General features: G+C 39.3%; 1 protein-coding gene across 13 annotated transcripts in view; it reads right to left on the minus strand.

Moving 5' to 3' along the window:
• Positions 1–14919, minus strand: part of PTK2 (protein tyrosine kinase 2) — a 151784-nt gene that overhangs the window by 66356 nt on the left and 70509 nt on the right. For all 13 annotated transcript variants that reach the window (XM_015856384.1, XM_015856385.1, XM_032442923.1 and 10 more), the window contains 3 exons: positions 11392–11479; positions 1908–1987; positions 220–282 (listed from right to left, as the gene is read on the minus strand). In XM_015856384.1, the coding sequence (XP_015711870.1) occupies positions 220–282; positions 1908–1987; positions 11392–11479 (231 nt within the window). The remainder of the gene's footprint in view (positions 1–219; positions 283–1907; positions 1988–11391; positions 11480–14919) is intronic.

The following is a 14919-nucleotide window of genomic DNA, read 5'->3' on the forward strand; positions in this document are numbered from 1 at the left end:
TTGTTCAGGTCACAGTGCTCCCCTGTACCAGAGTTGGAAGTGTTCTTCCTTCTTCTACACTTCAGTTGGTTTAATCATCCTTATTTAACAATGGGCTTGAAAATCCCAACAATCTCCATGAAATAAAAAATGACAACAGAAGCTTTCTTTTAAGGATCTGAAATTAAAAATTACTGAATAAAAAGCATCTCAAATGCCATGCTTGAACACCATACTTACTCCAGCACTTCATAATTGGATTTCTTTTCTAATGCATTGCCTCTCATCTCTCCGTAGGATCTCCTGAAGTCATGAAAAATATTTGAAAGCAACAATTATTGGATGACCCAGCCTAAAAATGAAGTCAAATCTTTTGGAGACTTACATTATAAACCATCTGCAGAATGAATTCAAGTATAAATATTCTTATGTTATTGACCTACCTCAAGCAGGTTTCTATTTTACAAAATAATTGAATACACTGGATAACGCATGGGACTATAACGGTATTAGAAGAACTTCAACCCACTTTAATCTATCTGCTATTGAAAAAAGTGATCCAACCTGTTGATCTGCAGCTCCTTTCCACCTATTTCAGTATCCCCCTCTCCTCTGTTACAGCACTCATGTCTATGCATGTTAATAGGGAAAACCTGACCAAGTTGTGAATGGTGAGAACCAAAAGTTTCAAGCAAGAGACATTCACAACATTTGTTCAGAAATACAATATAACAAGGAGTATAAAGCTGGGAGCATTTTTTTTACTGACAATGTGGGCCACTAACACTTGCAGTGTAAGTCTTAGTAGTCACCTACTCACAGTACTACACCAAGGTGAAAATGTGCTGAAGAACCACGACATGCCACCCTGAGGGCCTTGGAAAGCACAGTTTGACTGACAAAATAACTGTGGATTATTATCTTCATTATATGTTTTGAAATAAAGCACTGGGAGTTTTGTCAGCATGACTATCTGCAGTCACAACAAGAACTTTTGTTTTCTCTGTGCCTACCAGCAAAACTTAACAGCAAGGACATCGGGTTTTCCTGTGGCGCTCAGGCAATTACACAGACCTACGTTCTGTTTTATTTTGGAAAATTACCGCTTAAAGGACACTTTTATTCCGCAGTAACAAGTTTACATTTCCCACTAATTTCTTATTGAGTTTACTACTTTTCTAGTCTCCCTGTGCAAGACAGCAGCTGCCAAGGAACGACTGAATGTTGTGTTGAGGGACATGGTTTAGTGGGAGCTATTGGTAATAGGTGAACAGTTGGACTGGATGATCTTTTAGGTCTTTTCCAACCTTGGTGCTTCTATGATTAAGAAAAGCAAATGTATCAGGTAGAAAATTCTCCATAAAGTAGCAAAATAAAAACCACCCCAAAAAACCAAAAACTTCAGAAAGCTGATCTGGGTAGTCCGTCAAGGATCTATTAACCTGATAAACTTATCTTTATTTTCCAGCAGTCTGTACAGTTGACAAGAACACCAAAAATCACCAAAAGAATCACAAGATGTAATTATTTCAAACCAGCATATTAAAATTGAGTGAGTGCAGACAGAAAAGGTAGCAGTACTTATCTTAAACACTGTTTAGATGCAAGATTCACAGATGTGCAATTCCAGGACTGTTTGCTAAATAACAGCACAGATGAATTGTTCTTTTAATGTCCTTCACTCTACTCCAAAAATCTTTGGATTATTTAAATGAAGAATATATCCAACAAAGGCAAGATAACTGTAAATATCAGTAGAAATTGAGTAGGGTGCAGCCTACCCATCTTTTGTTCAAACTACTTTGTAGCAAAAAATCTGATATTCAGATGTATTGACTAGAAATCCATGAACTATAACAAGTTACAAAATGAATGTATATATTCTGTCAGAAATATGTTGAATAATAAATAAATAACAGCCAGCTTACCTGATTTCAAGGCAACCTAGTTTCAAAGCAATTTCCTGGTCCACTTGATCTGCTATTTCTAACATATAGTCATTTTTTACCTACAGCAAAAGAAACAGGCATGCATTAGTTACAGGACAAGGAAAAAACTAGGGCTGAAAAACTTAACTCTACAAACTGCCTTTCACATGGTGACAAAACACTTAAGTTTTTAATCCAATTCCACTCAACTCCAAAATACATTAATTAGAAGTCAAAGACTTAACTAAGCATCCTTCAGCATCACATAGTTTGCAATGCAAACATATGGAAATTGTTTTGTACTCCCCTGGAAGTGACACAAAAGAGGTCTGCAGAAGAGGGCGGTGGGCATGGAACGGGCTGTCCAGGGCAGCGGGCACAGCCCTGAGCTGCTGGAGTTCAAGGAGTGTTTGGGCACCACTCTCAGATTTATAGTTGGAACACTGTTGTTCCTGTGAGGAGCCTGGTGTTGGACCGGATGCCTGTTGGTCCCTTCCAACTCAGGATGTTCTAAGGTATCATTTAGTATCTATTTACATTCATTCACTCATCATCGTACTGCACAACTGCACCTGTTTGCAGTGGTATAATATTTCTCTTCAATTACCAAGGTTTTGTTCCACTTGAGTCAGAAGTATCATCTGGACATCTTTGTAAATGGCAGAATGCAATCATTTAAACCAAAAGAATACATATGAAATTCATCTGCAGCAATATGAATTCTGCTCTGCACTAAAACTGACAGATTTGAGCTCAGGGTGTATGAATCAAGAACAAAATTTTCAGGCTCCTGTGTTAATGCATTGTTACAAACGACTCTTGCAGTACCCACACAGAGAGTAAGCAGAGGACTGGTTACTCTCTGCAGATCTGTATGGGGACACATGAAAACCAAGAGAATAAGTGTGAACTTCGAGTGAATTCAGTTCCTATGTGGATGCTTACACTCCAGAAATGAAGTTAAAATTAACTACAACCAAATTACTTTTTACATCACTCATACAGAGTTTTAATGCACCTGAATTGTACTTTCAATATAAGCTTTCATTTTCTACTCCTACCTTGTCCAGGCATTAATCGCTATGGATAAGCCCAAATCACTTCCCAGAAGAAGCTAAAATACTTGCTCATAGAACACCTTACCTAATACACCTTACTTCTGTTCAGATCAAATACCCACTGGCCAATTCACTTATTATTATTTATTTTTTACAGTAAAATACACACCCACTTTGGAATCATTTCAATAATACTGCAACACCAGAACATTTCACAGAGCCGTTATCTACCCTTTCCTTCAGGTATCCATAAACCATAAAGTATCTGCCTGCAGCAAAGCATTCTCTCAGTACTGATATGTAAAATTTCCCCTTGCAGACACTGCTCATTTGAGGCCGCTGGTCTATCATGATCAAATTTTTACTTATCTTCACAGTTCATTGCCTCATGGATCCCAGTACTGAAATAATTCATTTGCTAAACTAAAGAGCTTAAGAACATAATCGGAATCATGCAAACAGATGTGAAAATGCTGCAGAGCCTCAAGTAACTACTATTCCATAAACAAATAAGCAACACTAACCAAATATTTCAAGTTTTCTTTCCCCTTGCCCTCTGGCTTGTGAGCTTCCACAAACTCCACTCACATTCTCCCAGTTCAAATTTGCAACTACAGGCACCACAACTGGACTGAAATAACTCTAAAGCCCTCCAGGATGGCAACAATTTGGGAGAATTTGAAAAATCAGTCATGACATCCCCTCATAAAAATGAATAGCTGCACTTCATTATCATAAAGTAGTGCAATATCCATCTGACTGTTTTATTTTTCAGCTTTGGCAGGTACACAAAGACATTATGAGCTTCAGGAAGCCTGTGGTCATAATCCGGTGGTCCAATTAGATGGAACGATGCTCTATTATGAATAGAAAATGTTAATAAGTGGATGTAATTAATTCTACGATGCTTTTTTTTTCCCCCAACACCTGCCTGCACACATTCTTCTCTAAATTTCAGTAGGTTTAAGAAAACAGCAGATTCAATTTCTGCTCCCACAGTACCAATAAGAACTTTTCTTATTTTCCTTTGCCCATTTTGTCAGGCCAACGAATGAACCAATCAAGCTCACATCAAGATATGAATTTTGCAGGTTTTAGCACGAGTTGCATAACATCAAGGAAAAAGCCTGAGCAAATATTAAATGGAAGAGACGCAGGAGATAATTCAATGGCAATTAAGTGTGCTGTCATAAGACAACTGAATGGTTTTCCTTCTGTGTTTGCTTAATTATGGCTTTTGTTATTCTTGATGTTAATACAGATAATGAAAATTGAGAAACTTTTTCATCTGTTTAACAGAAAATAAGGGCTTATTCTGAATAAGCACAGAGCCTTAACTGCTGACACATGTGGCAACTACAGACTACTACACCTAAGGGATGCAGTATATGAAAACTATCAATGCCAAGCAGAAATGCGCTTCTCAGAGGTAGGAAAAGTATCTTTCACTGCCTTGACAAAATGTGGAACAAGACTGCCAGCCCACAACATGCGCTGCTTGTACAAAAAATGTATGGTTAGATAGGAAACTAACATTTAAATACAAGCATCATAGAATGGTTTAGGTTGAAAGAATGTCAAAGTCCAAAAAAAAAATCTATGCCACGATATATTATGTTGACATATTCATACCCTTTTTTAAGCAGTATTTACCTCCTGTTCTCTCCAAGGCATGTTTTTCATCACTATTCATCACTGGTTGGCCAGAACAAAAGTATTTGTAATGTCTCAAGTCTTTGAACAATAAAAGTTTAGAGATTCTGTTAAAGCATAAGAAAAGGAGGTGACCCATGAACGAATAAGCTTTTTCCACAAGGAAGACCTGCACGCAAACAAAAGCCCGGTTGCACTGCACCAGTTTCCCTTCTGATGTCAGACTTTTAAAATATTTCTTCTTTTCCTTGAAAGGACAAATTGCTGATACATCTAACTTGTAACTTCTCAAAATTCACTAAGAAATAACGAGCACTCTGACAGCCATCTCAATGGCCAGCTATGAATGGTTCCAGCTGGTACCATTTAAAATTAAAACTGGAGACAGGGGAAAGCCCGCGTTTGTGAAGATGAAGAAATCGGAGAATAGCCCTACGCTAGAACACATGATCTAAGACGAAATCTATCACGGGCCTCGTATTTTGTATACCAGCTGCTACTTTCAGAAAGCCATCTGCTTCATTTTTCTGCACACAAGTTCTTTTTAGTGCAGCTGTAGTACTTCAGATCAGCACTCACTTGGCTGATGAGCTGTCCTGCCAGCGTAGTTCACAAAAACACAACATAGGATTTGAATTTCTTTATTAAGAAGAAGAGTGAAATCATTTTGAACTGAGCACCAAGTTCTTCCCGTGAGTTCAGGGATTTAAAAAAGCCTTCTTACTCTGCCTCAAAAACACATTTTGGTTTAAACTGATATAACACCGTGGAAATTCTTTAGCAACAATTCTATCAAATGGTGTCTCAGTACCAATATTAGCCCCTGTGCTGGCTTTCCCATCTAATTTAATGTTACCAAGGAATTTCCCACAGGATTATATCCAATTTTTCAGGAGGACAGTTTAAAAATAAGCAATCTATTTCTCCTGCTTTCCTTCCACTATCTGTGACCTACTTACACAACTTACAGGTCTGATTTTTATTTTTTTTCCATATGGGCATCTCTTTCAACTGCATTTAAACAGGACTGCAGCAGCGGAAGGACTCTCTGAAGAGTTAAAAACTGAATCAAAAGGAAACTCTGATACAACACAGCAATTTAGACAAGCAAACAACAAGCCTTCTGAACTCCTATTTACTAAGCTGCAGAAGAATCGCCATTCAAGTGACCTAACAAGACAAAGCTTTACACTTTGGCACTTTCTCCTTACACAGTGTGCTCCATCCACATGTTTTCAAATGGTGTTTTTTCTCTCTCCTATATTCAAAACTGATGGTTGATTTCTCACATTTATGTTAGCAAATACAACTCTCGTCTTCCCCCTCCTCAGTTTACAGTACTCATTTGCTCTCCTGTTTATCAGCTCAGGTGTGTTCTAGCACCCGACACAAGCTTCTCCTGTCTGAAGGTGTTCAAGTCCAGGTGTCATAGAATCACAGAATGGCCTGGGTTGAAAAGGACCACAAAGATCATCCACAGTTTCAACCCCCCTGCTACGTGCAGGGTTGCCAGCCACCAGACCAGGCTGCCCAGAGCCACATCCAGCCTGGCCTTGAATGCCTCCAGGGATGGGGTATTCACAGCCTCCTTGGGCAACCTGTTCCAGCACGTCACCACCCTCTGGGTGAAAAACTTCCTCCTAAAGAAATCCCAAGGTGTCCCAATGCATCACTCTGAAAGGCAAGCAGTTAACTGACCGAGACAATGATTTAATCACATTTCTTTTCCCCAAAACTTCACCTTTGAAATCAATAAAATTACTCTATGCATACGTTCAGGCTGCATTTTGCTTTCTACTTACTACAGATACTGTATACAAATCCACCACGATCCACGTTACAGCCCTTCCTACCAAACATAATCCTCTCAAATATCCTATGCTTTACGCTGTAACCTGTTCTGCAGAGTTGAACAGACTGCTGTAGCCCTACAGCAGTAAGGTCCCAACCCACACCGCCATCGCTTCACAGATCTTATGCAGAATTTACCCTACAAGATCCATTCCTCTCCTGCTTGGAATGAAGCACCACAAGCACAAAAGCTCAAAGCACGCTTCTAACTTCAGCATTTTTAGGAGCCACCTTAATGATCAAAACGGAGACAATTAAAACATGCACAGCAGGAAAACACATGTGGTAGCTCTCTGCCCTTATTTACCCATCTGATAATATGAGACACATTATAGGAACTAAATCTACATTGAGGGAAAATTAAGGCTTCAGCTTTTTTTTGTGGAGTTAAAAGCACATATTCAGTATTGGAATAACATTAATTTGCCATCTGCCCTCAGCTGCTCCTCCTCTCCATCTTCCGAGGTCACATTCCCTACATTATCTGGAGGTGATCTTTGACATCTCTAATTTTGGAAGCTCCTATGTTAATAATAAGGGCATTAGAGATAGGGAGAAAAAAATCAACTTCTGGCAAGGCTTTGTTTGGGACAGAATGGCTAAAAACGATCCCTTCTGTCAGAGTGAGCTGATCTCCAGATGTCACTGCAATATACACTGCTGCCTCTTACATCCTCCACAAAGTAGGACTATACACTTGGGAACCATATAGTGCTCAACCTACTAAGCATGCCTTGCTAGCAGCTAATTTTATACTCTTTCTGACACAGGGCTTTGCTTTTCCAGATCAAATGAGTCCAAGGATCAATGTGATTTGCATTCTGCTTCCCTGACGTATGTTACACACTCATCAGGACAACGCAGGCATTGATACATGGAAAACTTCTGCTGAGTATTTCACACTTATGATCTTGAGTTAACAGTCATTCACACGTGGCTGAAAGAAAACCCACAAGCACTATTTTCACCACTTCTGCTGGCAGGTGGGAACTTAGAAACCAAAGCAGCTGCTTTCCTTTGGACCAGGTCTGATTATGGAAGAAGTATTTGGGAACACCAGTATGCTTTAAATTCCTGGCACAGAGCACTGCTTGCAGGAAGCACTGTGTGACACACAGCGTTTGGAAGATACTGAAGCAGTGACACAACTGCACACAGAGCATCATCTCCAAGAACATCAGCACAGTTCTGAAGCTGTAAAGAAAGGTTTGTAGTTAAAAACAGAACTGTGTGAGGAACTGTGAATTTCGGCCCTTTCAAGAAATGACCCCTACAAAGGGTACCTCACTCTTAATTACTTTTGGAAGCTGTAAAAAACAGACAGGTGATGCTCAGTTCAATGTATTTTTTCACTTTTTAAGCAGCTGCAATTCTTACATTTATTACCATTTCCCTTCAGGGCACAGTTTGTGTGTCAGCCATCAACTCTTCTTGAAGGATTTTATTTCTCATAGGCTGCAAATATCAGGAAGAACACATGCTTTTCCTCCTGTGTCCTTGATTTTCTTCAAAGCTTTAACTACCAAAGTCATTTGCTTTAGGACTCCTATTTTTATTACAGCAATAAGAGACGTTGTTATTTAATTAGGTTAAAGAGTCTAATTCCCAGCCTGTACTTCGAATTATATCTCAAGCACTGAAGCCTTATAAAACTTAAATCATCATTATATTACTTGCTGCGACTTATAACTTCCTACGTGTTCAGGGACAGTGTTATAAAAAAGGTATTTCATTAGCGTGATATATTTCTCTAGCACAAAACAGGAGTGAATTTTCATTTATGGAAATCCATTTTACCCGCTGTTATCTTCACAGAAACAGAACAAAAGTCCCACTGCCTACCAGAAACTTGGTCTCATTTTAGTTTAGCACACAAAACTTCTTTATTTTATTTTTTTAAAAGGAAACAATTTCTAATGAAAATACACCTGCACTGTACTGGCCTGTGAAAACATGGGATGTCTACAGGCAGAATTCAGCTCAGTTTTTCCCAGAACATCATTTACCTGCCCTAACTTCAAGCTCATTCTCTCCCCACTTGCAATTCCTCCTCCTGCGTTACATAAACCTTGTCTCATTGAAGTGGTAAAACCTGAACATGAACAAAAGTCTCCTTTAGTAGATTAACGGACTGAAGCTGGAAGTATACAAAAGCAAGAAGAGGCAGCACAGAGAAAAATTCTATATTGATAAAACTGACCTTTCTTCCTTCTTTGTGATCTAAAAACCCCAAAAGTTACTTCTGAAATCTCCTGCTCAAGGCACAGGATAGCAATAAAGGAACAGCTGAGGCCCAAGAGTTGGTTACCCCCCACTCCCATGCAGATGCTTATTGCCTTTTCATCAAGGCATAAACCATCTCCAATTACTAACAAGCTCACGTTATTCAAGGATAAATGTGCGCAGGCTCTTGTCACACACCTGTGAAGGCAACACAGTAAGTGTATGCAGGCTCTGCAAACACCACTAAGTGCAACCCCATTTGCCTAATTTTGTGTGAAATTGCAAGCAGTACCCAAGGGAGCAATACAGTCTGTGCAGTATCACCAACCAAACGTTCTTCTACTTAATAAAAAAGAGATAAGAGATCACCACACACCTGCACTCCATTACCTTTGCCACCTTCTGAGCAGATCAGCAAAAAAGGGTTAAATTCTATCACGATTCTTTTGAACAGGACTCTCAAGTAGGAAACAAGATGGTGAGTCCTGAACGTGACCATAACATCACTCTTCTCTATTTTCAGTCTCAATGCTGAGCTGCCTGATAAAGATGCACTGACGAACTGTGGTATCAGTGTTCATATGGCTGCATGGGTTTGTAATTCTGACTTTACAAACAAGTTGCAAAGCTTCCCCCCACATATTGATTTGAACCATTTGCTGTACAGCTTGCAGACCAGAGGCACTCCTACAAAAGGTCTCATTAAGTGCCCTGCTTTTATACTCCCAATTAGAAGTGATTACGCCCACTGCAGCTGGCTGAATGGCTGCCACTGATTGCAAACTGCAGACTGCTCTGGTCTCAGGTTCCTGACTCCTTCAACAAAGAATGTGTAAGACAAAGAAAGGTCACAGCATCCTTCAAATAGTCAAAACCAAGGGGAAAAAGAAAAAAAAAGCACATATTAAGTACAAGCTTAATATGACAATAATAACAATAAACAAGAGAAGACTTGCATGTTTGCATAGATTCATACAGGACAATGCACATATTGAAGTAAATAGGAGTAGTCATGCATGTGGAGTTATAAGTGTGTGCCAGTTTTCAATTCAACAGCCTGTTAACGATGGCTGGGTTTAACTGCATGAATAAAACATGCCTGCTGACAGTGACTAAGGTAATATTTCACTATTCCTACTGATGTTCTGTGCTTCTGTGAAAGATGACGGGTCACCAAATCGGGGATTCAATCTTACCCAAACTTTCAGCTTTTCAACAACACGATGCTGCTCCGCAATTAAACCTCAGGAGAATCATTTCACCAATTCCAAAATCTACTGATGTTTCACAGGTGACCAAATCACCGCACACACTTTCCTTCCCCAAGTCCTCCTTAATATGACGCCGTACATTTTTAATCAGCCAGACGACATGTGTTTAGATGTCATTAGGACAGTCAGGGGTCCTCAGACACATCTTGAAAACAAAGATTTAGCACCTGGCCCTCCAAATCTTTTTTCTCATGTAGAGCACAGAACACAAGAACACAGTTGACTTTCACATCCAAAAACAGCCAGTTTGAATCTATAGTTGTTACTGCTTTTGTTTGCTTGATTTAAATTCTGTAACTGCGTTCTATGCTCATTATCTCTAACGTTGTTATTTCTGTGCAGAAATAACAATGATATCTGTGTATGCATATATGATTTATACGTGCATTTCACTGTTCTTGCCTATATACAACATGCTGTACCTGACTGCACACTGACTGCAAAGGATGAGCTGTGGTTAGCAAAAAAGTCTAAAATGCACCAATGACAACGAGACATTGAAAATGGAAGATTATTTCCATTATTTCCATGGCATTATTTCTCAAAACCTTTTCCTGCTTTCATTTATAAGCCAGTTGAGGTTATATTACAAGGTAGATGTAATTGTACTGATTTACCCAAGAAGCCAAGTAAGAATTACAGAGCCAGGAACAGTGTACAAGCTCTGAAACTTATGCATTCCATTTCCATGACAACACAGACCCTAATACCTTGTAGGACCCCATAAAGAAGAGTAGTGACTTTTTAAGAACAGCATTTAGAAATGCTTCGTGACAGCACAGAGAAGAGAGGGTAAGAGAAAGTACTTGTAAGATGTGCAGAGAAAGGAGACAAGAACCTCTGATATTCGTTCTACAATAAAACTGGGATTTGCGGCATCATCAGATAGACTCAGCTGTCTTCTTTGCATATCAGTTCCTATATATCTTCATAAGCCTTCTCGCTACCTTCAGACACTTGTATCTGATTCCTCCAAGTTTATTAAGAGTATCTTTGTCAAAAAGTGCTGTAAGTGCTGCTCTGACACTTTCAATTCCTCACTGAAAGAAACAGCGAGGCATATACGAGAAGATGCTTTAGATTGTAGTGCCACTGTTTGCAAATAAAACATATCTTTACATGTATGAGAAAAAGGAAAATACAGGGAAATAAGGAAAATACATATATATACCTCAAGGGGCTGTTCTGAAAGATAACTCCCCAGTTTACAGTGCGCTTCCCAGTCTAAGCCAACTCAACTTTTTATGAGCATAAAATGGATATTTAGGTGCTTAAGCCAGCATTTATGGTTCCCTTTTTTACTTTATATATAAACCTTAAATTTTATGAACTTCTTGCTTCTGCAACACTACATCATGCACATAAACAAAGCAAGAATCTTCCAGACAGATGGCAGCACAACAGAACGTTACTGATAACTGAATATACCTGCTGATAGAAAAAATTTAAAGTTGGTTTGTCCTCAGTGAACTGGTTTAGAAACCCTTTGGGCAGGTATCGAATTCTCAGCTCATATCTGAAAAACAAGAAAGAGAATTAAACGGATAAAGACAAATAATATCAAAGACTTCATCACAACTACAGAGAGTCTTCAAATGTTGTACAAAATACAGACAGAACCAAAACAAACAGCAAGAAGGGTGTCCTCTGTGAGGCGATGACAGCACATGACCTGCCACAGCCATAGGTGTGACCTCCAGCCTTCTCCTTTGCATGAAATCCCTGTACAGACCTCACAGCTCCAGGGAAAGCAGCAGCAGAGAGCCACATCCTACAGATCCCACAAGACAGGGGGGCTTGCTCAAGGTAAAGGACTCAAGTCCTTCTCAAATCAAGTGCTAAAGTATTCAACTCTAAATTGTTCCAAAGCTTTAGAAGGGATTCATCTGGTTAAAAAATATATGTTTCCCACAAATTTTAAGTAAGTAATTTGGCTGCCTGTAATCAAGGTTCATATAGGGATGTGATAAAAATTTACTGGGAGCTCCACACAACATGCTGCAAAAGAAGCTGCAGGATTCAAACAACCTGGTCTAGAGGGAGGTGTCCCTGCCTACAGCAGGGGGGCTGGAACGAGATAATCTTAAAGGTCCCTTCTAACCCAAACCATCTTATGATTCCCATATGATTCCTTGCTCTGAAATCACCGACAGTATATAATCTAGTGAGATGTCCTGAAAATAAGGAAGACATTTAGAAATGATCAACACATGCATATGCCCGGCATGCAAGCTAGGAATATTTAGAATTAAGGCATGTCAGAGCATAGGGAAAAGGACACTCAAGTCTCCCTGTAAACAGGAAACATTTGTAAAACAATCTTCAGGCTGTAGGATATAAAAGAGATGGAGGATACAGCCAGGAATGAATGAAAAATCAACTCAAAATCACTTTTATTGAGAGTTGTCTTGAGAAGGTGTACAGAATCCCTTTTTTTTGTTGATCCGTGTTTCCATTTCATGATTGTCACCATGGTCCTTTTACAATGATGGATGTATTTCTTTATTCACCTCAAATTTAACTATAATCCAAACTGTACCCACTCAGTGGCACAGGTGATAAAGCTCATGGGCAGAGGTACTTTTCTTCCCATCATGTTCAGAGAGTGGCTGGATGGGTGTCTGGCAGAAGCCAGCATCACCTACCACAAGTGCTTGATCAAGGGAGCCTCCAGCTGCCTGGGAGCATTATGATACAACATACGTTTTGGACACCTTACTTAATGATGAAGTCTGAAGATAGGGTTCTATCATCATAAATGAATAAAATCTCTTTATTTGGTCATCCAAAGTATTAAGAACAAACTGATTATATACAGAACTTGGTCTGCTTCACTAAGGAGCACTGCTTCTGCAATAGGATCTCATGAAGAAAACAAGGCAAGGTAAAAAGCTTGGCTGGGACAGCAACGGTGACCTTCATTACCTATTTATAAAGCAACCTCTGATCACACTTATGGGAATGAAGAAGACAATTTCCACAGGCCAATTCAAGGATGGGCCTGATTTTCAATATCCTCTAAACATACTTTTTGAAATGCAGCCAACTCAAGAGAGCAGTCCCTTCTCACAAAACAGATCTGCTTGGTGAGCAAGTCACTGACGTCCACCTCCCTTAAGCCTTGTGTTGATCTGAGAATTTCTAACACAGGACAACTAAGCACTGGGGCTTCCTTAAGGGTGTCTTTTACCTGTTACAGCCAAAGTATGAATGACATGCATTTACAAGGACCAGCTTTACCTATGCACCTCAACCACAGAACAGGAAGATCTCTACCCTATATGGAACACAGTTGGTCCAAGCAATGTAATTTGTTACATGAATCTCTCAATTTTCCCCCTTTGGGGTCAAAAAAGGGCAGTAAATGGAACGGTGCTTCAGCATATACCATTTTTAAAGGACTGACAGAATAGCTGCTGTGACTGCTGGTAAAGGCATACCCTTAACAAAAACAATCAGAGCTGATGCCATGATTTAAGACTCCCAGATCCTGATATTTCTAGTTCAATATGCAACACAGGAATAAAGAATACATGTCAGAGAGGAAGATTCATTCCTGTTTCACTCTCATGCCCTTTGAAACATCCAATCATTAATATAATACAAGTGAAAATGAATTTCTTCATTAAAATATGAGTCTAATGCATGCCCAGGTCTGCCTTGCTGACATAAACACTAAGAGAAAACCTGAAGCAAATAAATCAAAGGCACTCTGGTCTTTACCATCACATCTGGGGTTTCATTTGTATTTGGGTGACTTTGTTGCCCTGATGTCCTAGTGGACTCCTCCTTTACTCTTCCTAGGCTCCAGCTACAGCTGTGCCATCCAGAGCATCTCATCCTCATGCCCTGCCACTAAGCCAAGCAGTTAACAGGACAGCACCAGACAAAAGCTGCCTACAGTGGAGACAGATTTTATCCTAGTAACCTGCGTGCATCCCACTGACAATCAGTGCAGCTTCTAGCACCTGGATAAGTCCAAAAGAACATCTCAGGTCTTGTTTCTGAGCATTGAATACAAAGCCCTTTTTAATTTAGATGATTAAGAAATTCACCAGAGACATTTATTGGATTATTAATACTATAGGAAGCTTTCAATTTAAGAATCATTCCAAGGCATCTCTCTCTTTACTCATCCAAATATTTTTACAAGTACTGTCATTTGATCTTAAACACTCTTTTATGGTATTACAAATATGACAGCAATGTTTTGATTACATACAGCAAATCTCCACGGGTTTAAAAGGTATGTCAGCTGCACGGATCCGATAACACATAAAACGATGCCTTGGAAAGGTACTGAATAATTTACATCTTATCACAGCTCTTTCATGAGTATTTTATACAATTCCTAGCCGCAAACTTCAAAACAATCATCTAACCTGGCTTTTAAAACTGATTAACTTTGTTCTGCGACATGCACAATGTGAGCTGTACCATGTAATAAGAAATGGAATTGGCACTTGTGCACTATGTGACATACATCTTTCCATAGCATAAGTCACATCTTACACACAGCACAATTATCATGGAACTCATTTAGGAGCCCCTTACTTCAAAACTGTATTTCACAGTATTATCAATGAAAAATTTCTGGTAAGGAAGGTTAAAGGTTGATGCACACCCCAGAAACAGTAAAACTTAACGTGTGTAGAAGAGAACTTCATTAAGTTTCTGACATTCATGTTTTCAACTATTCTACTTGATTTGATATTATTAAGTCAGCACATGCACAAATCGTGGTTATGAACGTATTACAAACAGGCACAACTCACCTGCACTGAATCCACAGCAGCACTTTGGTGTTCTCACAAGTTTAACATTATACTTGGTATTTTAAAACTCACTCCTCTAGCAACCTACTGCATCCATCTGCAAACTCATTTTGCTGCTAGCAAAGTAGAGAATCTTTCCCATCTTCCCCTCCAGCCTACATCCTCTCCTAAGCACGCACCT

Source organism: Coturnix japonica, chromosome 2, assembly GCF_001577835.2.
Source record: "Coturnix japonica isolate 7356 chromosome 2, Coturnix japonica 2.1, whole genome shotgun sequence".
Lineage (NCBI taxonomy): Eukaryota > Metazoa > Chordata > Aves > Galliformes > Phasianidae > Coturnix > Coturnix japonica.